Consider the following 24522-nt stretch of genomic DNA (forward strand, 5'->3'; position numbering starts at 1 on the left):
TAACTTTTGACAGGTAAATTAACTACTCTTGATTTTCAAGTTTTATGCAACTTAACATTAACTGTACTTAACGTTGAGCAACTTTTATGAAACCTACAAGTTTGTGCGCTGAACTATTTTTAATGAAGAATAATCAATATCGAGAGCAATTAGGAACACCAGTTTCAATAGAATGAGAAATAATTAATTTATCCAATTATAAAAGATATCTAAACTCTATTTTTTATTTTCACTCTAAACTAACAGAAACAGCAATTTATTTGTATTAATCACTCACTGTGTATTTAATTGTGATGGCAGGGGAATCCTCACAAATCAATGAAAAAGTGGTGAAATTAGATTCAACAAAATCTTGGTTCACAGAAATAGAAAACTGAAATCCTAATGTATTTTTATTCACCTTGTATTTGGCGCCTCATCTTTTTGGCATTGCATTCGCTTTCAGCTGATAATGTAGATGTATTTATTTATCCAAAACAAAGAGTAATTTAATTTCATGTGTTTTTAACTAAATAATGATGAATTAAAATAACTGATGTTACAGAAAGAAGACCTTTAGTTACAATATTATAAATTTTGCCTTTGTGATCTATGTCATTCTACTCTATATTACAACTTGTGTATCAAATCTTTCACATGTCAACTGTCAAACAACGATCTTTCATTGCTCTGTGATAAAACAACATAGAAATTCATCTAATTGATCACTGATTACTTGAATTGAAATTGATCATCGAAACTGTATCGTTTTAACCTTGTTATTCGGGACAGAGTTGGTCGCTATTGTCTTGTCCTAATTCTTACATATTTGTGATTACTTATTGTTCACAATAAGTTCATTCATCATGCCTCCTTCAACTACTTGGCTACAAAATGCTCGAAGTAATTATATGTTTGCTAAAACTTTAACCGAAAATTACCAAGACTCAGAGGAAGAACCTTACAGGTCTAAATATGCAGCCCGTACCAGATTGATGACTATGCTGGATGCAGTTGATAGATTTTTGGAAGAAGGTAATTTGGAAAATTACTCGCCGGTCCGTTTACTCAGTATCTTATTAAACTTGGAGATTGGTGTGATTGACCAGGAGACTGAAGAATTGTCCACAGGTGAACAACATTTGACCAAAGCAAAGGCTTTGTGTGAAGAATGGTATCCAGATGATAATCTTGTCATTGTGTTGCGATTGAATATCTTGAATCAATTATCTTACCTTTATACTATGCGAGCTGATTACGAAAAAGCATTATCTATTTTACAAGAAGCACAAGCTTATTTCGAGAAATGGACTACATTCAAGTCTAATATTAATGGAGAGGAAACTAAAAAAATAAGAACTGTTATTGAGTTTTTGGACTGTTTCGAGTACAACCTGAATGAAAAGGTACAAGATTCTAATGGAGAGGTAAATTTGGATAAGACATTCACACAAACTTTGTACTTCCTGGCTCAAGTTTATGAAAAAATGGGTGATTCCGCTAAATCAGCTGTATATTGTTACAGAACGTTGAAAAAACAGCTCATTCTTAATCATTATAAAACCTTAGAGTGGTGCATAAATACTGCTACATTATCTCAATATTTCGCTGGTATCGACAAATTTGGGATTTCCAGTCATCTTTTGAGAGTAGCAAAAGCCATGATGGACTCCAAGTTACCACCTAAAAATGATGACGATGAAGATTTAAAAAAAGGTCGTGCTGATTTTCAACGAATCATGGTTAAATATTACCTCATGCTGTTAGATTGCTCATCTCGTCAACACACTTCTGAAGAATCTGAAAAAACTAATGGACAAAAACCATTACAAGAACAGGAGAAAGTAGAAGAATACCGATTGCTTGAAGAAGATGAATTAAATCGAATGAGCTGTTCCCCTATCATTGATAAGCTGGTCGAATTTGGAAATTTTGACCAAGCCAAGGCGATTTTTGTTGAAGCTCAGAAATTACTCAATCTAGCCAAAGAGTATTATACTTTAAATGAGCATGCATCTGATTATGTCGATTGCATTCAAGATCATAGTAAATTATATCGTCACTTATCATCTTTTGACTTTGATGTTGATCGTAAATGTAAAATGTACAAAAGAAGAGTCGATATGTTGGAAGAAATATTGAAAGAAATTAATCCTAAACACTTCATGGCCCAATGCCGACAAATATGGTTCGAATTAGGAGAAGCGTACAATGAAATGTATGAGATGAAAGTCAGCAAAGAGAAGGACCAAGTTACAACATCAGCAAAGAAGTTAAACTCTTTATTGAAGAAATCAACCGAGCATTTCGTAGCATTCATTGATTCATTCCGTGAGAATAAAAACGAACCAATTCCACCAAAAGTTCCCGATGAAATGGTAAAACCACTGATCATAGCGTATTTCGGAGCTGGTAGGAATTACACAAAAATTCTAACAGCTGATAAAAAAGATGTGATATCCAATTGGAATAAATGTGAAGAGTTTTACAGTCAAGCTGTTAAATACATCGATAATAATCCTGATCAAAAATCCCAGGCTCAAATTGAATTAGATCTTATTCAAGAAATGAGAGAGCTCATTCCGAAAAGAATCATGATGATCGCAGGAGCTAATATGATGGCTTAAAGGATTCCTATTTATTCAAATTTTATATTGTTAGCCTTAAGTCTCCTATTTTCTGCTTAATCCTATTATCATTTTATCTAATGATTTTTTTCTTAAAGTGAATTTTGTATAATTACATTATTGTATCTAATAATCATTAATAATTAAATTCTTAACTTTTCTAAAGCTATTTGATGATTTTTAACTAATAGGATCCTACAAAAAATTGAGACAATTTGACCGTCGACATTGATAAATTAAGCTTAGGGAACTAATTACTGACCATAAAATTTAAGTAAAGATTAAAGTTTATTAACTGTTTAAAATGGTTACATGTTCAATACTGATATCCGAATTTTTGTAGACATGGATAGGCACTTGAGATAATTTTGGACAATTGAATTAAAATAAGTTTCAATTAAGTGTAACAGATAATAATTGGTGAAATATAATAGTTTTAAATTTGAATTTTCCCTTAAATTTTCAACATTGCAAACAATAATAAATGCCCAGTTTCCATTGACTCTCCGTTTGAGCCGTTCAGATAAAATTGATTAATGACTGCCAATAAGTAAATTAGGCCGGATCTGGTAAAATTGGTCGGTAATTTGAATATAAAGATAAGAGTTTCTTGATCAAAATAATCCAACTTTTTTCTTTAAATCTATCTGTTTCCATCTTGGTAGAGATTGAAATTCTTGAAAATTCATTCCAAATACTTGATTAAACTCTTCATTTGTCAGATAAACCTAGAGGAAGAAATAAAAATAGGTTAATCAACATAATATAAAATAATATGTAAGTCAACAATATATTGATTATACCGTTGAATGAAATAGGTTAATTGTTATGAAGCAAAAAAGTGAAAGCAGAGCATTTAATTGAAGAGGAATGCAAATGAAACCAATTAAACCATTACTTAATAGTGAAGCTTATGTTAAACTCTTAGAGCCCTTTTAATTACCTTGACTGTGCAAACAATCACTGAATTAATTGAAGCAATCAAAATAAATTAAAGCAAAATATAACAATAAAAAAAGTGAAAAAGGTAAAAAAGATTGCAAGCATTAAAGCAAACTCAAATCAATTTGCTGGTTAAATAAAAAAGCATTTGGTCTAACATTGGATATAGCTAATGACTTTGTCGATCATTTGATCATCAAAAGATTAAGGACGAAAATAAATATTCAGAATTATCGATAAAAGTCAATCAATTGAGCATAAGTTGAATTAAATGCAAACTAGGACAGAAAATCGGTAAAGATGCTGAAATTGATAAGCAATTTGGTTAAGTTGATGAAGCTAAGCATGATAAAGACTCTGTTGACAGTTCAACGTTTAACAAAAGCTTTTCAATTAATCAATAGGAAGAAGAAAGGAAAGATGAAAAAGATAGAATGAAAAGAGAAACAAGATGAGGTTAAGTCAGACCTCTTTTTTGGTGGGATCAACATCAGCAGGCAATTCCAAGGCATCTCTAACTCTAAGGGTTGATAAAGGATATTTAGCACTGCTATTGAAATCAACAGCCATGCAAGGAGGGACGCTATTACTTGTTACTAATTTTTTCAATGCTTTGACATCGGTTGAGGCAAGATCAAAAGTAGTGTCCCCACCATATCTATTTATCTGAGACCAATAATTGCGATCCCATGAACCAAAGAAACCGACAAAATTAGGTGGTTCCGATCCTTGTTTCACTATGACAATAGGAGTTTCCAAATCTCGTCCAGTTGGATCAGCTCTCAAGTAATCTTCTACAGTCTCAATTGTTCGATTTCTTTCTTCTGTATTGCTTTTTGATCCGATCCAAACGAAGATTGTATCCCATGTATCTAATAGCATAACATCTTCTTCAATCAAATCAGTTTGGTTGAAATCATAAATTTCTTCAAGATAAAAGTAGCCTTTTGAGTTAGAACATTGAAATAATCGGATTGGATGTGGAGGTTCACTTGATTCCAGTAATTTTTCTTGGGAATAAGCTTGTTGTCCACCGATGGCATCCCAAAAATCAGACTTTTCTTGGCCTTCTGAGACCGAGATAACTTCTCGTCCACCTAATCACAAGAAAAATCAACAAATACATTACTTTTGGTTGAAACTAAATTCAATGAAATTTATTTTCCAATATTTACCTTCATCTCGCTTTGCACATAATCTTGCCATTTCTCTTTCATCTCCAGTACTTCCTTTGCCGGCCCAGATGTAAACAGTACTTGGTGTAAACAGGACAAAAACATCGTTCGAATTGAGTGAACTGGCCTCGCAATCAACCTCAACTGCTCGAGTGACAAATTTATTGGTTCCTCTAACCTGAAGTAAACACCTGTCTTTAGTTGAATCACCAGTTGAAATTGCATATCTAAAGCCACTTTTGTGTCCACCTTTGTAGATTACCATTCTACCACCAAAAATCGCGGTGAAATGAGGTGGTTCTTTACCCTCACTGACTCGAACTTGAACGGCTGATCCATTAAAACGTTCGTTATCCAATTGAACAGTCATCATGGCTGCAGCACCTCGCTCATCAACAGACGAACAATTACCAATCCAATAATAGATAACATTGACTTTTGTTGCACTAGTGTAAACAATAATGTAACAATCACCGGAGAAAAAGTTTCCATAATCATTAGATTCAACTGGAACAAGGTCGAATGAACATATGCGAAAAATTTGTTTATCTCCAGATCCATCATCAAACATTTGAACTTCTGCAGCTAAAGATGGATTCTCGTGAAGTTTGGCAATATCAAGTTTATTTTTAGGCATCAGCTTTTCCAAATCTTTCAATGTAACCACTTTACCACCAGCAGAATAAGTTTTACCTAAACCAATAGTAGAATTAGCTTCATTCCAAGATTTAAATAACGATTTAAAGTCTATTGGTTCACCACCATCGATGACCCGAGTAACTGGAGTATGGTTGGGATAATTTTTCTTGATAATAAATCCTTGAGCATTTCTCATCGATTCTATTCTTTCTTTTGGTGTGGCACCTTTACCAATCCAAACCCATATTCCAGCGGATCCATTGTCGATTATAAAACAATCCTAACAACGAAAGAGAAGTTTGTAAATTGTCAATGAAATGCAAATTAAACAGTAGCATTGAGATTTTAAGCATAGTAATTTCAAGCAGACATTTCCGTCCCTGAATAAGCTCAAACCTTTTGAAATTACATGTTGCTTTACATATCCGTTGACAAATTGGTGATATTATCGTTTAAATCAAAATTTAATCAACAAAGGTACCAACAGGAAACTTGTTAAATTGATTGAACACACAGAAGACGGAAATGGAATATTGGGTTAAGTAACCAAATTTATGGATCTAATGGTTAAGGATTGATTTGACATAGGGAAGGATCTGAGATTTTCATCAAAATATTTTTTTAATGGTTGATTTACCTGTGAGTTGAGATCTTCCTTTGATAACGGGCTTGTATTAACATGAATGATCTTTAGGGAGCCGCTTTCATCTGAAACTTTGTATAATTTTAGAGAAGCTCTTTCAATTCGTTCATCCTCTTGATCATTCTTAGAACTACCAATTGAATCTTCCTTTTGTGACAATGGCAAATAGTTCTCAAATTCAGCTCTTTCAGTGCTGGATGTTGATTCAACTTCAGATCCATCTTCCATAATTACAATGCCATTACATTCTGGTCCATGCTCTGCTTTCAATTGTTGAGCTATTTTAGCTCCTTGAATTTTCTCCATGTAATTAGCCTGATTTCCTTGCCAGAGAAAAACTCTTACCACAGAGTCCAGAATAAACACATCACCGTGATTCATTGATGCCCACGAAATGGGGGTAACTTCACGAACGATAGGAATACGTTTTCCTTTGATGTGGAATAAGCGAGGTTTAGCTTGTTTTTCAACATGATTCAGTCCCGAAGCAACACCACCTTCAAGGATAGTTAATCCTCGACGAAAATATGATAAGAAACGCTTCGATTCATGACCTTCAACCTCGCGATGTTGAATCGGGTAACCTCCAAGGTGATCATCAAGTTCAACAGTTTTGTAAGCAGCAACAGCAGCCTCGTCTTGAGATGTTTTTGATCCTAACCAAAAGTGAATATGAATCTCAAGTGAACCATCTTTCACTTCTTTCGGTTTCATTCGGGAATGGCCGCCTTCCTTGCCATCATTGCCCTGAAATAGACGTAAAAAAGTCTCAATATTGCTATCTTTATAACTACAATAAACCAGATGACAATTATTAAATCAATGGAAATATTGCACCGAATGATTTCAATAAAAAAGTGTAGCACTATCACCCTTCATCATGATATATACATCCTTGTGTGCATTACAGTCCATATTTAGTGAACACAAAACTTTCAGGGGATAACAAATAGATTAGATGGATAACTGACTTGCCATAGCAAAATTTGTGTTAAAAAGACCGGTTGTTGCAACATTGTACTTACACAAATAACGATGTAAGAATCTCCATTATAAAAGGTTCCATACTGTTCTTCAGGTACTGGGACAACCTGCAATTTCTGGTAAACAATTATAAAGATATTGTTGATTAATGATATGAAGTAAAATGCGGTAAAAGGTCTATTAAATGGGAAAAAGCAACTTACCTCTATCCGCCATACAAGAAAAAACGTCTGATGAGTGGGTATAACTTTAAAAGCAGGGTCAACAATTGTAGACATTTTGACAAACCGGTCAACACGTAGATAAATCAGCAAGGCTTTATGATTTTTATTGGATGCTAGTGATAACAGTTACGATCACTGTCGGGAATCTGATTGAATAACTGATGATTTGTTGTGAGGTTTGAAAAATGGGTTAATATCTTGTACCAATGTTTATGAATGAATGATGAAACCAAGTTGCTAGCTGATTTTATGAGGTGGAGAGTATCAACTGAGTCGAATTATGATGTAGTCAGGCGAAGGTTGGAGTTAATTTTATGGACATAAATTAGTAATCAACTTGGCCACTATATCAATCAGAATCAACTTTTTCCGAGGTAAAGTTTAGTCAAGTTAATCAGAAAAAACAGCATCAAATATATGGTAATGAGGAATGTTCGACATTTAAGAAAATGGTGAAAATAAAATAACCAACCATAACATAAATAGAAACAAACTTTATCGATTATTGTATACAATTAAGTTAAACAAGCTAAAAATTTCCTGTAATTTATTGAAAGTTGCAAATACTATTAAAGTTTTGTTTAGTTCAACTCATTGAGTTGAAACAAAATATTTGACAACTTATCTGTATGAATAGGACTTAGAGTTATTTCCACAGCAAAAAAATGGTAAACAAACATTTCATTAACATTGTAAGATGACATTAGAGCAATCAAATTATTGTGAAACTATTGATTTGGGCTGGTTTCTGGGTTGGGTTAGGTTCGAAAAAATTGACTCTTGAGATTTTACATCGACATACAATTTCAATCATCTCCACTTCAGAACGAAATGGTTTCCAGCTCAGTCTGAACCAATCAACTCAAGGTTAGTCAATGAGATAAACAAACATTTGATTGCTTACGGTTCTCTAATTGCTTGAGTTGTTATGACCATGTTCAAAATTAATGATTACATCATCTCCAATGTCATCATGCATATAGTTATGAATGACAATTTGTTTGTTTCGTGATCTGCATTTATTAAGATTGGGAAGGATTTTCTGGTAAAAGTAAAGAGCAATAAGGTTTAAGTTCATATTTATTGTAACTTAAAAAAATTCAATGATTTTCTCCCTTCATAGAAGGTTAAAATTATTTCAATAAATATTCTATGTATATTATTTAAATTAATTTAAATCAACTATTTAATGCATAGGACCATTGATCTTCAAATTGGAGAGAACGTCTATCATCAATGGAATCTAAATCACGAGCCAAACGTTCTTGAGCATCTTTGTTGAATATTTTCTTCTTCAGTCTCTTCCTTGGAGTATCATCACAGGTTTTGATATCTTGCAAAGCTTTAATTTTCACTTTGCTCTTGGATTTACCCTTTCCTTTTTTATTGACTGTCAAATCAATACCAATTTGTGCTTCCAGATCTTTTAAATACTCTGGATCTTGCCAGTCAGGAACATCGGACTGTTTTTCTTTGGTTTCTCTTAGTTTGTCTTCCTCATTAAGAGGCTGACCCACTTCATCACGAGGAATTATTAATCCATGAAATGGACATTTTCGGGCATCTCTTCTAGGACATAGTTTACCATTCCGTAAGGGAGCTTTACACATGGGACCAGAAAGGCTTCGAGAAGAACAAGGTTGATCAGTTGGTAAGTCTTCATCGAGACCGTACTCTTTGCGACGATGTTGGGGAATAATTGTCTCTAATCCTTCCTTGTCCTCAACTTCTTCAAATTCCTCATCCTCTTCACTAGAACTATCATCACCTTCTTTACTATTCTCTCTTGAACTATCACCATTAACTTCATTTTGATCTTGTTCGTCTTTCTTAACTATTTTAAGTTCAATAAACTTTTGAATGGCAGTCATGAGTTGGTTTTTAAGATCGATTGCTTGTTTCATTTCGTTCTTGCAAAACTCAGGTCCCTTGGCCATTTCTTTGAGAGATGATTTAATTTTTGGTAATGAGGAAGACACAATATCATGGTAAACGTCTTTTAAATTCTGGATTAAATCTTCATTCTCGGAATTTTTAACGATCTCGATATATGGACGAACTACAACAGGAACGTCAGATCTAGTGACTGTTAAATGAGTTGAAACTTCTGAAAGGTCCTCCTCACTGCAAATGAACAATTTTTAAACAAGCATAAATTAGAAAACAATTTCAATGATATCGAACCAATATTTACCTAAAAATATCTTCTTTTTGGATACCAGGATAAAGCAACTGGAAACAATTCAATATTTGAGCTAAATGTGATTCACAAGATTCTTTGATTTGACTGAATTGTTCATTCACAATATCCATTTCTCTTTTCAATGAGACCACTTCTCTCTCTCTTTCTGCTTCTTGGGCCACTCTCTCGTTTTGTTGGACTATTTCTCTTTGACGAAAGTTGATACAGTTTTGAGAATAGTGAGTGTATAAGCTTCTCAGTGATGCATAGCCGTCCTTAAATTTATCATGCCAACAATCAATGCATTCTATGGATTTTTTCTTTAATTCTTTAGCCCAAGCTTTAGGTGGAGGTAACGGCTTATCTTCATTAACACCAAGAGTTGTTTCAATGAAGCTATTCAAGTTATCATGGCGAAGAAGCAGAGTGCGGAATCGATGTGATCTTTTGAACAGCTCATCAATCAACAATAAAGAGCAATAACGTATTTGCGAATGCTTACGAGATGATTGAAATATTAACATATGAAATATTTGCTCAATAACAGAGTCACCTTCTTCTTTACATATTAATTTCAACTTATTCCATGCCTCTGGGTCAAGATCTTTCCTTCCACTTGTGGTTAACTTTTCAACCAAAGCTCCAACTTCCTGGTGATTAGCCATGAGACGTCAGAGGAATCGACATCAATTGAAATGTGACAAAATCTAACGCAAAATTTAAAATTAAATCAGAGAGATATTTTAGCAACAAATTATCTGGCTATAGCAGGATAAAAGCCAATGAAAACAAAAAAGACTTACCATTAAAAATGCTGTGGGAATAATGCTCAAATTAAAAAATTAAAATAGGGCGAAAAATTCATAAAATATCACAACAAAACTTGAATCATTTAAAGAGGATTAAGTAATATTTATAAGATGAAAAACGTAAACAATGTTGCTGAGAGGTGATGAAACATATGATGGTGTAAGAATGAGTCTTGGATGACTCACACTTTACTCTAAACTTGAGTCTCAAGTTTCAAATTATCGATGGTTGAATGTTTCGATTGTATCGATATGCCAAAATATTATTATTGATGTAAATAATTGTAAGTGAATCAATTTAAATAGGCTATTTTAAACTGTCAATTGAACACTTTAATGATTAACTAGACCAGATTATACAGAAAAAATAATTGTAATAAATAACCAAAGGGAGCTGTGAGCTGAGGTGGTCCGTCTAAGATCGATAATTATGGTCTGATTAAGATATCAAGGATTACATTTCTTTCAATATCGTAAACTTTACAGCTGGAACAAAAGTTGAATACAAAGGAATCGAAAATTATGTTATCATTTTCATTTCTAATCATCTATTGGATCCAAAAAATGAGGCAAATCATTGAAACTTTTGAAAAAACAGTGTTCCATGAAATCAAATCCACGACAAATTTGTTCTGGTCGATTTAATGACTGCGGATAATCAATTTCAATTTGTTTGTCGTCTTTCTTGAAGTAAAACTTGATTGATCGGCCATACCGCTTACAATAATCCTGAACAAAATTAGCAGCGTCTTGAGTGACTCCAGGAGATTCACGAATATCAAGTAGAGTAAGTTTTGGCAAAAGCAATATTAATTGTTTGATGTGGTCATCTTTTAGGAAGGTTCCTCGTAATGCCAAATGCTTTAGATTTGGATATTTGGACATTAGTCTGCGTAGATCATCCCATTCGATTGGTTGACCCTATTAGAATAGAGAAAAGAGTCAATTTTTTAAGATGCGAATAATAATAAGAGTAACATTTGAATAACAATTGCGATAAAAAAAGTTGTTCCAAAATATAAATAACAGTCGACAGATCAAAGTCTATCTCCTAATTGAGAAAAACGAATGGATATCGAATAATAAAAATTACAATGAAAAAAGTTGCTATGTGAATCTCTAGCAAAATCCTACTCACAAATTGTATGACCAAATCTTGTAGGTTTGCATTTTTTACTGAATCATTGAAGTTAATACCTGCATGAGCGCTTAGATAGTTGATATGAGCACTTTGTAATGCTGGACATAAATCCATGACTGCAAGTGAGTCACGAAATTCTTCCCAATCATACAGCCTGTAAGAAAACACCAGCAATTCAACTATCTTAAGATTTGCCATTACTGGACCATAAGCGTAATGACCTGCTCTGACTAAACATGAAAAGATAAGGTCGGTCAAGAAACAATTATAAAAAGATAATAAACCTTCGATTTTTTGCAAAAGAGTTACAATGACTGATGATTATTTCAAAATAACCGGTCAAAAAATCATCAATTTATTCCAAAGTTTTTAAAAAATCGAGAATTTTTGGTAAATAGAAATTACCTGCAAGACAAAAAGTAATATTTAGCCTTTCAAGGTTTGGGAAAGTATGTGCCACTTCCATGGGTAGATATCCGCTATAAGTCGACAGGCACAATTGTTTCATATTTTCATTGATTACACTTGTGGCTACAAACTTATAATCAGTAAATAACATTTCGAGGTTAGCATTCATCAGTATCCGTGGCAGATCGTCCAGGCAAACCCAAAAGGAGCACTTATCAGCGATTATTCCTTTCAAAGATTTTGAATCTCTGATTATTTTATCTGCTACATCGATTGATATTCCTTTACATGTGCAAAAGTCGACAATCTGCTTTGATGAGATTTGTATAAATAATCAAAGTGCAATAATGCCAAATCTGTCAACTTACCCTTAAATTTGGAAACCATTTGCTAAAAAATGTTACATCAAAAGGCTCATCTGATTGATGACCAACAGAATCAGGCGAATTATTTGGTCGGCCTAAAAATAACAAGTGATTTCATTAAAAAAATGGTTCACGATTAGAATGTGCATTAATCAAAAGTAAATCTTACCAGTAAAATATTTAACTTTTTTAGTCCGGACAACAACCAAATTACGCCATTTTTCGCAAACTGTAATTGGAATTAGTCAAATTATTATCAACTGAACGAAACATAACGTATCTTGGGCTAACTAACAGTCTGATATGAACCATATTCATAACAGGATGGCAAAAGAGGTTTCAATAGAAGTTGCAAGTATCATAACTATAATATTAGCATCCAAATAGCGCGCTTTTACAGTCAGACGATGCACAATAATCACCACAAGGTAACAAACGAGGTTTTAATAAAACCGTTTCTTTCGCATAAAAGTTTTACATCATTCATCGGATTGTGATTTCAATTGATAGCAATAAATTATTCCAATATAATCTGATTTCCCTCACATTTCACAATTTACATAAGTAACATGATTTGCACTTACCTTTGAAGCAGTTTACTAAATCCGTTAAATCTTGTATGCAATCAAAAATAGTCAGCAAACAATCATCAGGAAGTTCATTTATTAACATTGTTAAATCAATTTTAAAATGGTAACTCTAACAAATAATAAACAGCATAAACAAACAACAAAGTAAACAACTTTAATCTTGAAACTCTAATCAATCTTTAGTTGAAACTAGTGCTGGGCGAATTTTAAAATTAAAATTAAAATCGATGCTTATCGATATTTTCTGGATTTAGTGGTCATCGATTATCGAGATATATCGATGTTTTTAATTCTCATAAATCCCCTCTTACCACGATTTTGTAAACGTGGAAAACGTCGTTTTTCGACCACAGATTGCATTAATTTTTTGAGATTCACGGTTCACAGATTTACTGATTCAAGATTTATATTAAATTAGATTTATGTCCTTGTATTATACATTTACATACAATTAATATATTACTTTGTATGCTTTATATTCACCCTGAACTGTAACAATAGCCACGGCTAAAGAGGGTGGTATTAAGCCACTCAGCCGTATGGCTTTAGGTGGACTCGAAAGAGCCTGGCCATTCTTCACCATGCTATTCAAGCTCATTTTGGTGTGTTTCTACGTTTTTTGGCTCTAGGTTTTTACGTTTTTACTTGATAAGTTAGCAAAGATAGTGAAGATTTTAAGGATTTGGGATTTTTTTGCTTCAAAATTATCTATTTAAATCATTATCCTTAAGTTATCGATATCGTTAGCATTAAATTATCATCAACAGGTTAAATCGGATCTTCGATCCTTCAAGCGATGGAACAGATTTTATTCAAAATAGAGCTACTCTCGAAGTTAAATGCAATTGAAGAATATGCGAACAAATTTAGATACAATTTGCAACTATCGATTGTTGGATGCTTCCATTGTATGGATATGCCAAAATATTTATTAATATAAAAAATTATAAGTGAACCAATTTAAGTAGGTTATTTTAAACTGTCAATTGAACACTTTTAATGGTTAACTAGACCAGTTTATACAGGATGTCATATAAGATGTTAATCATCTACAGGGTGTAGCGAAAGTTCGTGTAGGAGGCAAAAACACATTTCCCCCTGCGTATAAACCAAAATGGGTTTCTTTTGATTCACTCTTAAAAATTCATTTTGTCGATGTTTTGTCAATTTTGATCCCTCCCACCTACACGAACTTTCGCTACACCCTGTAATGGATGCAAAAAATGAGGCAACTGATTAAAACTTTTAAAAAACAATGTTCCATGAAATCAAATCCACGACAAATTTTGTCTGGTCGATTCAATAACTGCGGCCAATCAATTTCAATTTGTTTGTCGTCTTTTTTGAAATAAAAATTGATTGATCGGTCATACTGCTTACAATAGTCCCGAACATGATCAGCAGCTTCTTGAGTGACTCCAGAAGACTCACGAATATCAAGTAGTGTTAGTTTTGGCAAAATTAATATTAAGGTGAGAGTCTAGTTATACGGACACATATAATAAACAGTGCTATAGATTCAAATAAATAATCGTTTATTATCGCGCTCTAGGTCGGTCTAGGTTAGGTTAGGTTAGATTAGGTTAGGTTCGGTTGGGCTTGGACGGCCTGGGGCCTCAATTAACGCCTTTGTTATTGTTTTGTGTCCGTATAACTAGACTGTTACCAATATTAATTGTTTGATTTGTTCATCTTTTAAAGAGGTGCCTCGTAATGCCAAATGCTTTAGATTTGGATATTTTGACATTAATCTTCGTAGAATATCCCATTCGATTGGTTCGTACTATTAAAATAAAGATTTTTTGTTAGGATTCTTTAAAATATCGCTATGTAAATCTGAAGCGAAATCCTACTCACAAATTGAATAACTAAATCTTGTAAATTTGCTTGTTTTATTGAATCATTGACGGTAATGCGACAGCAATCAATTTTGACATAAGCACTCTGTAATGCTGGGCACGAATCCATGAATACAAATGAGCAACAAAAGTCTGTCCAATCATAAGAAGACAACCCCAATTCAACTATCTTAAGATTTGCCATTACTGGGCCATTAGAGTAATGATCTGTTCTGTCTAAGCATGAAAAGGTTGGTCAACAAACGCTTAAAAAAGGTGATAAAGTAAACCTTCGATTTTTTGCAAAAAGAGTTACCTGATGATTATTTCAGAATAACCGATCAAAACTTACTCATAAAAATCATTAATTGACCAAGTAGCAATAAAGGATCAAATCAATAACAAAAATTAAAATTCTCGGTTAAAATGTGTAGCTAAGTTAATCTGTTTGTTAGTTCTTGCATAAAATCCTCGGTTTTTAAAATGTAATTATAATACCTTCGCCATTATAAATTTTCAGCCGTTCAAGATTTGGAAAATGATGTGCGACTTCTGCGAATACATCTAGAGTAGAGTCCCAGAGGTACAATTGTTTCATATTTTCATTGATTTTCCTTATGTTTAGATCAATATATCCAGTAGATAACATTTCGAGGTTAGGGTTCTCCGGTATCGATTCGAAATCGAGGCAGGATTCCATACAGTAATGACAACCATAGATTATTCCTTTCAGCGATTCTAATTCTCTAATTATTTTAATAATATCTTCGATTGGTGTTTCCCCATTGCGTGTGTATAAAAGATCGACAATCTGTTTTGATAAGATTTGTGTAAAAAATAAAACTTTTAAAAACGAAAGTGAATCAATATCAAATCTGTCAACTTACCCTTAAATTTGGAAGCCATTTGCTCAAAAATGTTACATCAATTGGCTCATCTGTTTGATGACAAACTGAATCAGGCGAATAATTGGGTTGATCTGAAATTAATAATTTATTTTATTAGGAAATGATAGAATGAGCATTAATCAAAATTTAAATCTTACCAATAAAATATTTAACTTTTTTAGTCCGGACAACAATCAAATTACTCCATTTTTCACAAACTGTGTTTGCAGTCAAGTTAATATTAAATTAAAATAACATAAATAACTTCAAACTGAAAATATCCAAATATTGCGCTTTAAAAGTCAGATGATAAACAATATTCATCATGGAATAACAAAAGAGGCTTGATTCATATAAAAGTTGGATACAGTATTTAACGGATGGTATTTTATTGTGATTTGATTTCCACATCTCTCACATTTCACAATTTGAATAAATAGCATTATTTACACTTACCTTTGAAGCAGTTAATTAAATCCTTTAAATCTTGGATGTAATCAAATATTTCCAGAAAACAATCATCTGGAAGCTCATTTATTAACATTGTTAAAGTAACTTTGGAATGATAACTTACATTGATTGATATTTAATAAATCTATAATAAGTGTTAGACAAACAAAAACCTAGGATATTTCGCATTTACGAGTACATGTATTAGAATGATTTTTAAAAGTTTTTTTTACGATGTCGGTAAATTACGGTAGCACACGAAAGAATGAGCTCAACTTTTGGGCCAAAGACTTTGACTCATATAATTTTGTTCAATTTTTAGCAAATGCAAATTATCAGAGGTTTGGTTGTATCAAAGCTAGTCGACTCAGTCGAAATGACACTTGGGTGGCTTAGCCATGTAAATGACTCTAAAAATTTTTTCAATATCGTGAACCTCACAGCTGTTCTCATAAAAGTTGAGTAAAAAGATCGACAGTTATGTTATAATAAGCATTTCTAATCATCTATTGGATCCAAAAAATGAGGCAAATCATTGAAACTTTTGAAAAAACAATGTTCCATGAAATCGAATCCACGACAAATTTTTTCTCGTCGATTTAATGCCTGCGGCCAATCAGATTCAATTTGTTTGTCGTCTTTTTTAAAATAAAACTTGATTGATCGGCCATGCTGTTTACAATAATCCTGGACATGATTAGCAGCTTCTTCAGTGACTCCAATAGATTTACGAACATCAAGTAGTGTTAATTTTGGCAAAATTGATATTAATTGCTTGATGTCTTCATCACTTAAATACTCATTTCGCAATGACAAATGCTTTAGATTTGGATACTTCGACATGAACATGGGTAGTTCCTTCCATTTTCTTGGTCTAAACTATTAGAATAGAGAAAAGAGTCCATTTGTTAAAACACTATGCGATTAAATAAAAATTACGATGAGAAAACATTGTATGTGAATCTCAAGCAAAAGCCTACTCACAAATTGTATAACCAAATCTTGTAAGTTTGCATTTTTTACTGAATAATGGGTGAGAATGGGACCGCAATCAATTTTGATATGAGCACTCTGTAATGCTGGACACAAATCCATGAATAGAAATGAACTGCAAAATATATGATGCGAACGAGAAGAAGACCCAGCCAGTTCAACTATCTTAAGATTTTTCATAACTGGACCATTAGAGTAATGTTCTGCGCTTCCTAAACATGGAAAGGGTTGGTTAACAAACAATTATGTAAAGTCACTGAAATATTATATGAAATTTTGATAAATTATGAAAATACCTTTAGAAATTTTCACCCTTTCAAGATTCGGAAAATAATGGGCCACTTTTTTGAATGCATCTAGAGAAGAGTTCCAAAGGTTCAATTGTTTCACAGTTTCATTGCTTACAATTCTGTTCGGATTAATAAATCCGAGAGATAGCATTTCGAGGTTATCTTTTTGAGGCATCGATTTGAAATTAAAATATTCCCCACAGATTATTCCTTTCAAGGATTCTGAGTCACTGAAAAGTTTTTCGATTGGTGATTTTTCCTCAGCTAGGGATAATAAGTTTAAGTCGTCAATCTGTTAAGATAAAATTTGAATAAAAACTATAAAAACGATGAAAGCGGAGTATAATCAAATAAAAAATATCAAATCTGTTAACAAACCCCATTTTGAAACATTCTGACTAAATGATTAAATGCTGTGGATAAGTCGTCTGTGGATAGTTCAGCGATATCTCCCTTTGGTGTTTTTTCAAAAAATGGGTGTGAAAAGTCTAAAATCTGTAATGATATCATTGTATAAAAAATAAAAAACAATGGAGGTGAAATAATGTCAAATCTGTCAACTTACCCTTAAATTTGGGAACCATTTACTCAAAAATGCTACATCAATTGGCTTATTTGATTGTTGAGAAACAGAATCAGGCGAATTTGGTTGGTCTGAAATTGATAATTAATTTTATCAGAAAAATGGTTAACAAGAAGAATAAGCATTAATGAAAATTTATAAATCTTACCAATAAAATATTTAACTTTTTTAGTCCGGACAACAATCAAATTACTCCATTTTTCGCAAACTGTAATTATTAATTGTCAAATTACTACATGTATTATATTAGAAAAACATGACTTCAAACAAGCAATAATTTTATATCCAAATAGCACGCTTTTACAGTCAAACAATAAACAATATTCATCACAAGATAACAAACGAGGTTTCAATGAAACAGTTGCTTTTGCATACAAGTTTTACATCATTTATCGTATTGTGATTTCCGATGATATTTATAAATTATACTTATTGTAATATATACAGGAGTGAGCTTTTGAGTCAAGTTGAGGCAATTTTCTCCGTAAATATCTATGGGATTTAATTGTTTTAGATTATCTAATTTGCAAGTTACATAACAAAAATAATAGCTGAGCATCGAAATCACTAGATGGCGACTGACAAAAAAAGCTTCAACCTTAAAGATTGCCTTAAACTAGTGATGGGCGATTTTCGATTTTAGGGCTGATCGATTTTTTCGATTAAAAACTCAAAAAATCGATTAAATCGATCGATTTTTAATGTAAACAAAACATAGAAACAAAACATATAAAAGTTATAAAATGTAACATTTTGGTAGAGAATCGTGAACGCATAATAAATTAACATTTTTGACGCTTTAATTTTGACTTTTTTTGAGCTATTATATCGCGTTTCTATCCTAGCTCTAAACTTAAAATCCTAATAAATCTTAATTTCAGTTGTTAATTTAACCCCAATCTAACAACTCACGGCAACCATACTCTTTTTCGATTTTCGATTTTCCATGTTGATCATCGATCACAAAGTTGGCAAGCGATAATCGATTAAATCGATGATCGAATCGATCGAGCACAACACTACCTTAAACGATTACTCCTGTGTACATAAAGGGTGTTACGTGTAAGAATTGAAAATTATCTTGATCTGATAGAAATGAAGATAAAGATGACAATGATGAGAATGCGACAGAAAGAGAAGACACAAAATGGACATTCTTATCAGTGTCATCTTCATCTTCGTTCTTATCAGAGCAAGATAATTTCCGCTTCTAACGCGTTACACCCTTTAGTAATTAGATTTCCTCATTTCTCATATTTTACAATTTAAATAAATAGCATGATTTGCACTTACCTTTGAAGCAGTTTATTAGATCTTCTAAATCTTGAATGTAATCAAAAATATTCAGCAAACAATCATCTGGAAGCTCATTTATTAGCATTGTTAAATCAATTGTAAAACGGTAACTCTATGAGTAAATAACTTTAATTGGTAAGGCTTTACAAAGGCGTTAACACTAAAACATATGGAGAGATTTCTTAAAAATCACACTTTATCTAACCAATTAAAAAACTAAGAAAGCGCAACAATGGTATAAATAAGATTCGAGGTTTTTGACTTGATTCGAGAAACACTAACCTTTTTGAGATGAACTTGAATTGTTTTGCAAACTTGATTCCTGATTTCTATTTATCTTCGTCTGAACCAATTTTCTGATTAAAATTAAAAGGCATTAAACTGAAAAATCTTCATTCCAAATCATGAAAACAATCTTTTTCGAAGCTGTAAAAGCTTTCAATGTTCGAGAAAGCATGTTTACTATTTTCTTTAAAATCACTCGTATCTCCATGTTTTTTTTCTTGTTTTTCATCTTTTTTCATTGGGTTCATCCAGTTCCATGACCACTGAAAAAAACATAAAAGGATTAACTTGATTGGAGCCAAGTTTAAAGTTCTCTCCATATGTTTTAGTGCTAACGCCTTAGTCCGAAAAAGTAAAGCCTTACTCTTTAATCTTACCAATTTCTAGTTGCAATTATGATAAGAATTAGAAACCACAGCACGTCGACTTAGTCTAAAAATCAGTTGAATGCTCAACGGCTTAGCCGTGCAAATGATTTCAAACAATTTGATCCAATGAAATTTTATAATGGAATTGTAGATTTACAAGGTGCGTTTTTACAATAGCACCGAGATTCAAGAACTTTTTTTGTGTGCTCAAAATAATGAGCTGAAAAGTTAGCGAGGATAATGAATTTTCTGAAGATGGCAACATTTCTTTCAATATCGTCAACCTCACAGCTGAAACAAAAATTAAGTAGAAAAGATCGAATCATGTTATCTTTTGTATTTCTAATCATCTATTGGATCCAAAAAATCAGGCAACTGATAAAAATTTTTGAAAAAACAATGTTCCATGAAATCAAATCCACGACAAATTTTATCTGGTCGATTCAATATCTGCGGCCAGTCAGATTCAATTTGTTTGTCGGCTGCATGGAAATAAAACTTGATTGATCGGTCATACTGTTCACAAAAATCCTGAACATGATTAGCAGCTTCTTGAGTGACTCCACGAGTAGCACGAATATCGAGTAGTGTTAGTTTTGGCAAAATCAATATTAATTGCTTGATGTCTTCATCACTTACATGGGCACGTCGTAATGCCAAATGCTTTAGATTTGGATATTTTGACATTAATCTTCGTAGACTATCCCATTCGATTGGTTTGCACTATTAGAATAGATAAAAGAGTCAATTTGTTAAGATGCGAATAATAATAAGAATAAACATTTAAATAACAATTGCGATGAAAAAAAGTTGTTCCAAAATATAAAAAATAGTCGACAGATCAAAGTCTGTCTCATTATTGACGAGGGAACCGTCAGAAGTGTCCGATCGATATTGAAGTTTTTTTGATCGCTATCGGTACATTAGACCGTGCTGAAAACTAATATAAAGAATTAGCTGCCACCTTTTCGATTTCGGTATTTTATCGTCATTTTTCTAATCAAATTTGTATGCTTTTCTATGGGGATTGATAAAGTTCATTTTTTAATTTTTGAAATATTGAAACAAAAACATGTACTTTTTATTGCACAACCAAGCATTTTTAAGATGGTTTTTATAAAACAAATACATATTCCCATAGAAAAGCATACAAATTTGATTAGAAAAATGACGATAAAATACCGAAATCGAAAAGGTGGCAGCTAATTCTTTATATTAGTTTTCAGCACGGTCTAATGTACCGATAGCGATCAAAAAAACTTCAATATCGATCGGACACTTCTGACGGTTCCCTCGTGAGAAAAACGAATGGATATCACATAATCAAAATTACAATGAAAAAAAATTGTTATGAGAATCTCTAGCAAAATCCTACTCACAAATTGTATGACCAAATCTTGTAAGTTTGCATTTTTTACTGAATCATTGAAGGTAATATTATCGTTTTGATAGTTGATATGAGCACTTTGTAATGCTGGACATGAATCCATGACTTCAAGTGAACAAAGAAAGTCTTCCCAATCATCAAGAATCATCTATTGGATCCAAAAGATGGGGCAAATCATCGAAACTTTTGAAAAAACAATGTTCCATGAAATCAAATCCACGACAAATTTTTTCTCGTCGATTTAATGACTGCGGCCAATCAGCTTCAATTTGTTTATCGTCTCTTTTGAAATAAAACTTGATTGATCGGCCATGCTGTTTACAATAGTCCCGAACATGATCAGCTGCTTCTTGAGTGACTCCAATAGATTTACGAACATCAAGTAGTGTTAATTTTGGCAAAATTAATATCAATCGCTTGATGTCTTCATCACTTAAATGTGCATTTCGTAATGCCAAATGCTTTATATTTGGATATTTCGAAATGCATCTTGGTAGTTTACCCCATTTGGTTGAAAAATACTATTAGAATAGAGAAAAGAGTCAATTCGTTAAGATGCAAATACCAATAACAATAACAATTGCGATGAGAAGAAGTTTTTGCAAAATATAACACTCGACAGATCAAAGTAATCTGATAATTGAGAAAAACGTATAATATCGAATTATAAAAATTACAGTTAAAAAATTGCTATGTAAATCTCTAGCAAAATCCTACTCACAAATTGTATAACCAAATCTTGTAAGTTTGCATTTTTTATTGAATCATCGATTTTAAAATTATCATCACTATTGATGATATGAGCACTCTGTAACGCTGGGCATGAATCCATGACTTCAAATATACGGCAAGGGTCTTCCCAATCATTAGAATTCAACCTCAATTCAATTATCTTAAGATTTGCCATAACTGGACCATTAGAGTAATCATCTCCTCTTCCTAAACATGAAAAGGTTGGTCGACAAACAATTAAAAAAAGATAAAAAACCTTCGATTTTTTGCAAAAAAAGTTAAAAACCCTGATGATTATTTCAAAATAACCGGTCAAACGATCGTTAATTGATTTAAAAGTTTTAAAAAAATCGAGAATTTTTTGTATATAGAAATTACCTGTTACACAACAAATATTTAGCCTTTCAAGGTTTGGGAAAGTATGCGCTGCATCTTTGGACAGAAATGTATTAGGGTGCGGGAGGTGCAATTGTTTCACATGTTCATGGATTAAACTTGTATCGAAAAACAATAATTCAGTAGATAACATTTCGAGGTTAGCATTCATCAGTAACCGACTCAAATCGGCCGACCCAATCCAAAAGAGGACATCATTAGTGATTGTTCCTTTCAAAGATTCTGAATCTCTGATTAGTTTAACTGTTTCATCGGGTGACATGTCTCCACATTCGCAAAAGTCGACAATCTGTTTTGATAAGATTTGAATGAAGTAATCAAAGTGAAATATTGTTAAATCTGTCAACTTACCCTTAAATTTGGAAACCATTTGCACAAAAATGTTACATCAATTGGATCATCTGATAGATGACAAACAGAATCAGGCGAATTATTTGGTCGGCCTGAAAATAACAAGTGATTTCATTAAAAAAATGGTTCACGCTTAGAATGTGCATTAATCAAAAGTAAATCTTACCAATAAAATATTTAACTTTTTTGGTCCGGACAACAATCAAATTACACCATTTTTCGCAAACTGAAATTGAAATTAGTCAAATTATTATTAAATGGACAAAACATAACGTATCCGGGCTAACTAAAAATATCCGAATATACCGCTTTAACAGTCAGATATAACCCATAATCATAAAAGGATAGCAAAAGAGGTTTCAATAAAAGTTGGAAGGAGAAATTTGTCATTACTATAATATTAAATCAGCAAAACATAACTTCAAACAAACTATAATATTAGCATCCAAATAGCGCGCTTTTACAGTCAGACGATACACAAAATTCATCACAAGGTAACAAACGAGGTTTCAATAAAACAGTTTCTTTCGCACAAAAGGTGGATATAGCATTTATCCTATTGTTTACAATTGATAGATTGAATGATTTCAATATAAATTGATTTCCACATTTCTCAAATTTTACAATTTAAAGGAATGGCACTTACCTTTGAAGCAGTTTATTAAATCCGTTAAATCTTGTATGCAATCAAAAATAGTCAGCAAACAATCATCAGGAAGTTCATTTATTAACATTGTTAAATCAATTTTGAAATGGTAAATCTAACTAAGAGTAAACAGCATAAAAAAACAACAAAGTAAACAACCTTAATCTTAAAACTCTAATCAATATCTAGTTAAAGCTGGTAACTTATTGCGCGGACAGCTTTTGTCCCTGAAGCCAGTAACATGGCTGGATGGCTCAAAATCCACCCCCCTAGTAGCCATATTAAGCTTGGCTTCAGCTCTTATACTAAACTACAAATGGCGTTGTCGGTATCGCAGGTTGCTCAGAGAGCTGATCCATTTATATTGTATGAAGGAAGTCAGACGATACAGACGATATCCTCTTTCAATACAGAATGAACTGGTATACTAGAGGTTGAAAGAATAGAAAAAATCACCTCAAAAAACCATATGAAAAAAAACAACTTAGTGCTGAGCGATTTTAGCGATAAAATCGATGCTTATCGATATTTCTGGATTTAGTGGTCATCGATTATCAAGATATATCGATGTTTTAATTCTTCTGAATCCTAGCTTTCCACGATTTTGTAAACGTGGAAAACGTCGTTTTTCGACCACAGATTTTATTTATTACTAATTTATTGAGATTTAAGGTTTCCAGATTTACTGATTCAAAATTTATATTAAATTAGATTCATGTCCTTGTATTATACATTTACATACAATTATATTACTTTTGATGCTTTATATTCACATTCTTTACGTTTTGTTAAGATTTTTTAAGACTAAATAATAAATCTGAAGCAAAATTCTACTCACAAATTGAATAACTAAATCTTGTAAATTTGTACATTTTATTGAACCATTGACGATAATGCGACAGCAATCAATTTTGACATAAGCACTCTGTAATGCTGGGCACGAATCCATGAATACAAATGAACAGCAAAAGTCTGTCAAATAATAAGAAGACAACCCCAAATCAACTATCTTAAGATTCGCTATCACTGGACCATTTAAGTAATAATCTGTATTGTCTAAACATGAAAAGGTTGGTCAAAAAACAGTTAAAAAGATAATAAAGTAGACCTTCGATTTTTTGCAAAAAGAGTTACAGTGCCTGAGGATTATTTCAAAATAACCGATCAAAATTTACTCATAAATCATTAATTGACCAAGTGGCAATAAAGGATCAAATCAATAACAAAATTGAAAGGGTCGGTGCAAAGTTTGTAGCTAGGTTAAGCTGTCTGTTAGTTTTTGCAAAAAAAATCCTAGATTTTTTTAAATGAA

At 32.3% G+C, this 24522-nt stretch overlaps 7 protein-coding genes across 15 annotated transcripts; 1 reads left to right on the plus strand and 6 right to left on the minus strand.

Annotated features, from left to right (window-relative positions):
* The first annotated feature begins 419 nt into the window (after nt 1-419).
* Nucleotides 420-2771, plus strand: LOC107360828 (KIF-binding protein). Its single transcript, XM_015927554.3, has one exon. The coding sequence runs from the start codon at nt 846-848 to the stop codon at nt 2604-2606; it is 1761 nt and encodes a 586-aa protein (XP_015783040.1). The 5' UTR covers nt 420-845; the 3' UTR covers nt 2607-2771.
* A 104-nt stretch (nt 2772-2875) lies between these two features.
* Nucleotides 2876-8151, minus strand: LOC107360617 (scinderin). Of its 2 annotated transcripts, none has more exons than XM_015927308.3 (6): nt 7193-8151; nt 7031-7105; nt 6000-6752; nt 4724-5642; nt 4202-4645; nt 2876-3334 (listed from the first exon to the last, which is right to left on the minus strand). In XM_015927308.3, exons 1-6 carry the CDS (start codon nt 7265-7267, stop codon nt 3318-3320), a joined length of 2283 nt encoding a protein of 760 aa, XP_015782794.2. In that variant the 5' UTR covers nt 7268-8151; the 3' UTR covers nt 2876-3317. The 2 variants fall into 2 exon arrangements, with proteins under 2 accessions (XP_015782794.2, XP_015782793.2); XM_015927307.3 differs by having other exon boundaries at nt 4017-4645.
* Nucleotides 8152-8275: 124 nt separating this feature from the next.
* LOC107360618 (UV-stimulated scaffold protein A) lies at nt 8276-10362 on the minus strand. The gene is made up of 3 exons (XM_015927309.3): nt 10199-10362; nt 9408-10102; nt 8276-9337 (listed from the first exon to the last, which is right to left on the minus strand). Exons 2-3 carry the CDS (start codon nt 10058-10060, stop codon nt 8392-8394), a joined length of 1599 nt encoding a protein of 532 aa, XP_015782795.1. The 5' UTR covers nt 10061-10102; nt 10199-10362; the 3' UTR covers nt 8276-8391.
* Nucleotides 10363-10514: 152 nt separating this feature from the next.
* Nucleotides 10515-12931, minus strand: LOC107360277 (uncharacterized). 2 transcript variants are annotated; one of them, XM_015926902.3, is made up of 6 exons: nt 12703-12929; nt 12288-12347; nt 12122-12213; nt 11751-12060; nt 11343-11575; nt 10515-11125 (listed from the first exon to the last, which is right to left on the minus strand). In XM_015926902.3, the coding sequence occupies exons 1-6, from the start codon at nt 12788-12790 to the stop codon at nt 10745-10747; spliced, it is 1164 nt and encodes a 387-aa protein (XP_015782388.1). In that variant the 5' UTR covers nt 12791-12929; the 3' UTR covers nt 10515-10744. The 2 variants fall into 2 exon arrangements, with proteins under 2 accessions (XP_015782388.1, XP_015782389.1); XM_015926903.3 differs by having other exon boundaries at nt 10953-11125; nt 11402-11575; nt 12703-12931.
* Nucleotides 12932-14347: 1416 nt separating this feature from the next.
* LOC107360167 (uncharacterized) lies at nt 14348-16016 on the minus strand. 3 transcript variants are annotated; one of them, XM_025160538.2, is made up of 6 exons: nt 15890-16012; nt 15592-15651; nt 15434-15525; nt 15045-15357; nt 14566-14783; nt 14348-14491 (listed from the first exon to the last, which is right to left on the minus strand). In XM_025160538.2, exons 1-6 carry the CDS (start codon nt 15975-15977, stop codon nt 14363-14365), a joined length of 900 nt encoding a protein of 299 aa, XP_025016306.2. In that variant the 5' UTR covers nt 15978-16012; the 3' UTR covers nt 14348-14362. The 3 variants fall into 3 exon arrangements, with proteins under 3 accessions (XP_025016306.2, XP_089123691.1, XP_089123692.1); XM_089267565.1 differs by lacking the exon at nt 15592-15651 and having other exon boundaries at nt 15890-16016; XM_089267566.1 differs by lacking the exon at nt 14348-14491 and having other exon boundaries at nt 14591-14779.
* LOC112538683 (uncharacterized) lies at nt 15928-23657 on the minus strand. Of its 5 annotated transcripts, none has more exons than XM_089267559.1 (7): nt 23211-23383; nt 17898-17957; nt 17732-17820; nt 17545-17661; nt 17173-17458; nt 16868-17088; nt 15928-16762 (listed from the first exon to the last, which is right to left on the minus strand). In XM_089267559.1, exons 1-7 carry the CDS (start codon nt 23296-23298, stop codon nt 16382-16384), a joined length of 1242 nt encoding a protein of 413 aa, XP_089123685.1. In that variant the 5' UTR covers nt 23299-23383; the 3' UTR covers nt 15928-16381. The 5 variants fall into 5 exon arrangements, with proteins under 5 accessions (XP_089123685.1, XP_089123688.1, XP_089123684.1 ...); XM_089267562.1 differs by lacking the exon at nt 23211-23383 and adding an exon at nt 19043-19223 and having other exon boundaries at nt 15928-16757; XM_089267558.1 differs by lacking the exon at nt 23211-23383 and adding an exon at nt 19043-19222.
* On the minus strand, nt 19893-21211 carry LOC149094194 (uncharacterized). The gene is made up of 2 exons (XM_089267567.1): nt 21078-21211; nt 19893-20421 (listed from the first exon to the last, which is right to left on the minus strand). The coding sequence occupies exons 1-2, from the start codon at nt 21186-21188 to the stop codon at nt 20041-20043; spliced, it is 492 nt and encodes a 163-aa protein (XP_089123693.1). The 5' UTR covers nt 21189-21211; the 3' UTR covers nt 19893-20040.
* Nucleotides 23658-24522: the final 865 nt, after the last annotated feature.

The sequence above is a fragment of the Tetranychus urticae genome, chromosome 2 (assembly GCF_039701765.1).
Source record: "Tetranychus urticae isolate SD_2017Ah chromosome 2, NJAU_TeUrti_SD_1.0, whole genome shotgun sequence".
In the NCBI taxonomy this organism is placed as follows: Eukaryota; Metazoa; Arthropoda; class Arachnida; order Trombidiformes; family Tetranychidae; genus Tetranychus; species Tetranychus urticae.

Coding starts and splice junctions, on each gene's coding strand:
- LOC107360618 (XM_015927309.3), bottom strand. CDS start 10,060: ATGGCTAATCACCAGGAAGTTGGAGCTTTGGTTGAAAAGTTAACCACA. Junction 9,338..9,407: donor CAAAAAGAAGATATTTTTAG/GTAAATATTGGT, acceptor GTTCATTTGCAG/TGAGGAGGACCTTTCAGAAG.
- LOC107360277 (XM_015926902.3), bottom strand. CDS start 12,790: ATGTTAATAAATGAACTTCCTGATGATTGTTTGCTGACTATTTTTGAT. Junction 12,348..12,702: donor TTTAGTAAACTGCTTCAAAG/GTAAGTGCAAAT, acceptor TTCCAATTACAG/TTTGCGAAAAATGGCGTAAT. Junction 11,126..11,342: donor AAGATTTGGTCATACAATTT/GTGAGTAGGATT, acceptor CTATTCTAATAG/GGTCAACCAATCGAATGGGA.
- LOC107360828 (XM_015927554.3), top strand. CDS start 846: ATGCCTCCTTCAACTACTTGGCTACAAAATGCTCGAAGTAATTATATG.
- LOC112538683 (XM_089267559.1), bottom strand. CDS start 23,298: ATGTTAATAAATGAACTTCCTGATGATTGTTTGCTGACTATTTTTGAT. Junction 17,459..17,544: donor TCAGAATGTTTCAAAATGGG/GTTTGTTAACAG, acceptor TTATCTTAACAG/ATTGACGACTTAAACTTATT. Junction 16,763..16,867: donor AAGATTTGGTTATACAATTT/GTGAGTAGGCTT, acceptor CTATTCTAATAG/TTTAGACCAAGAAAATGGAA.
- LOC107360617 (XM_015927307.3), bottom strand. CDS start 7,267: ATGTCTACAATTGTTGACCCTGCTTTTAAAGTTATACCCACTCATCAG. Junction 7,106..7,192: donor TTCTTGTATGGCGGATAGAG/GTAAGTTGCTTT, acceptor ATTGTTTACCAG/AAATTGCAGGTTGTCCCAGT. Junction 4,646..4,723: donor ATGTGCAAAGCGAGATGAAG/GTAAATATTGGA, acceptor TCTTGTGATTAG/GTGGACGAGAAGTTATCTCG.
- LOC149094194 (XM_089267567.1), bottom strand. CDS start 21,188: ATGGATTCATGTCCAGCATTACAAAGTGCTCATATCAACTATCAAAAC. Junction 20,422..21,077: donor AAGATTTGGTCATACAATTT/GTGAGTAGGATT, acceptor CTATTCTAATAG/TGCAAACCAATCGAATGGGA.
- LOC107360167 (XM_025160538.2), bottom strand. CDS start 15,977: ATGTTAATAAATGAGCTTCCAGATGATTGTTTTCTGGAAATATTTGAT. Junction 15,526..15,591: donor AAAAGTTAAATATTTTATTG/GTAAGATTTAAA, acceptor TATTAATTTCAG/ATCAACCCAATTATTCGCCT. Junction 14,784..15,044: donor GAAAATTTATAATGGCGAAG/GTATTATAATTA, acceptor TTTCATGCTTAG/ACAGAACAGATCATTACTCT.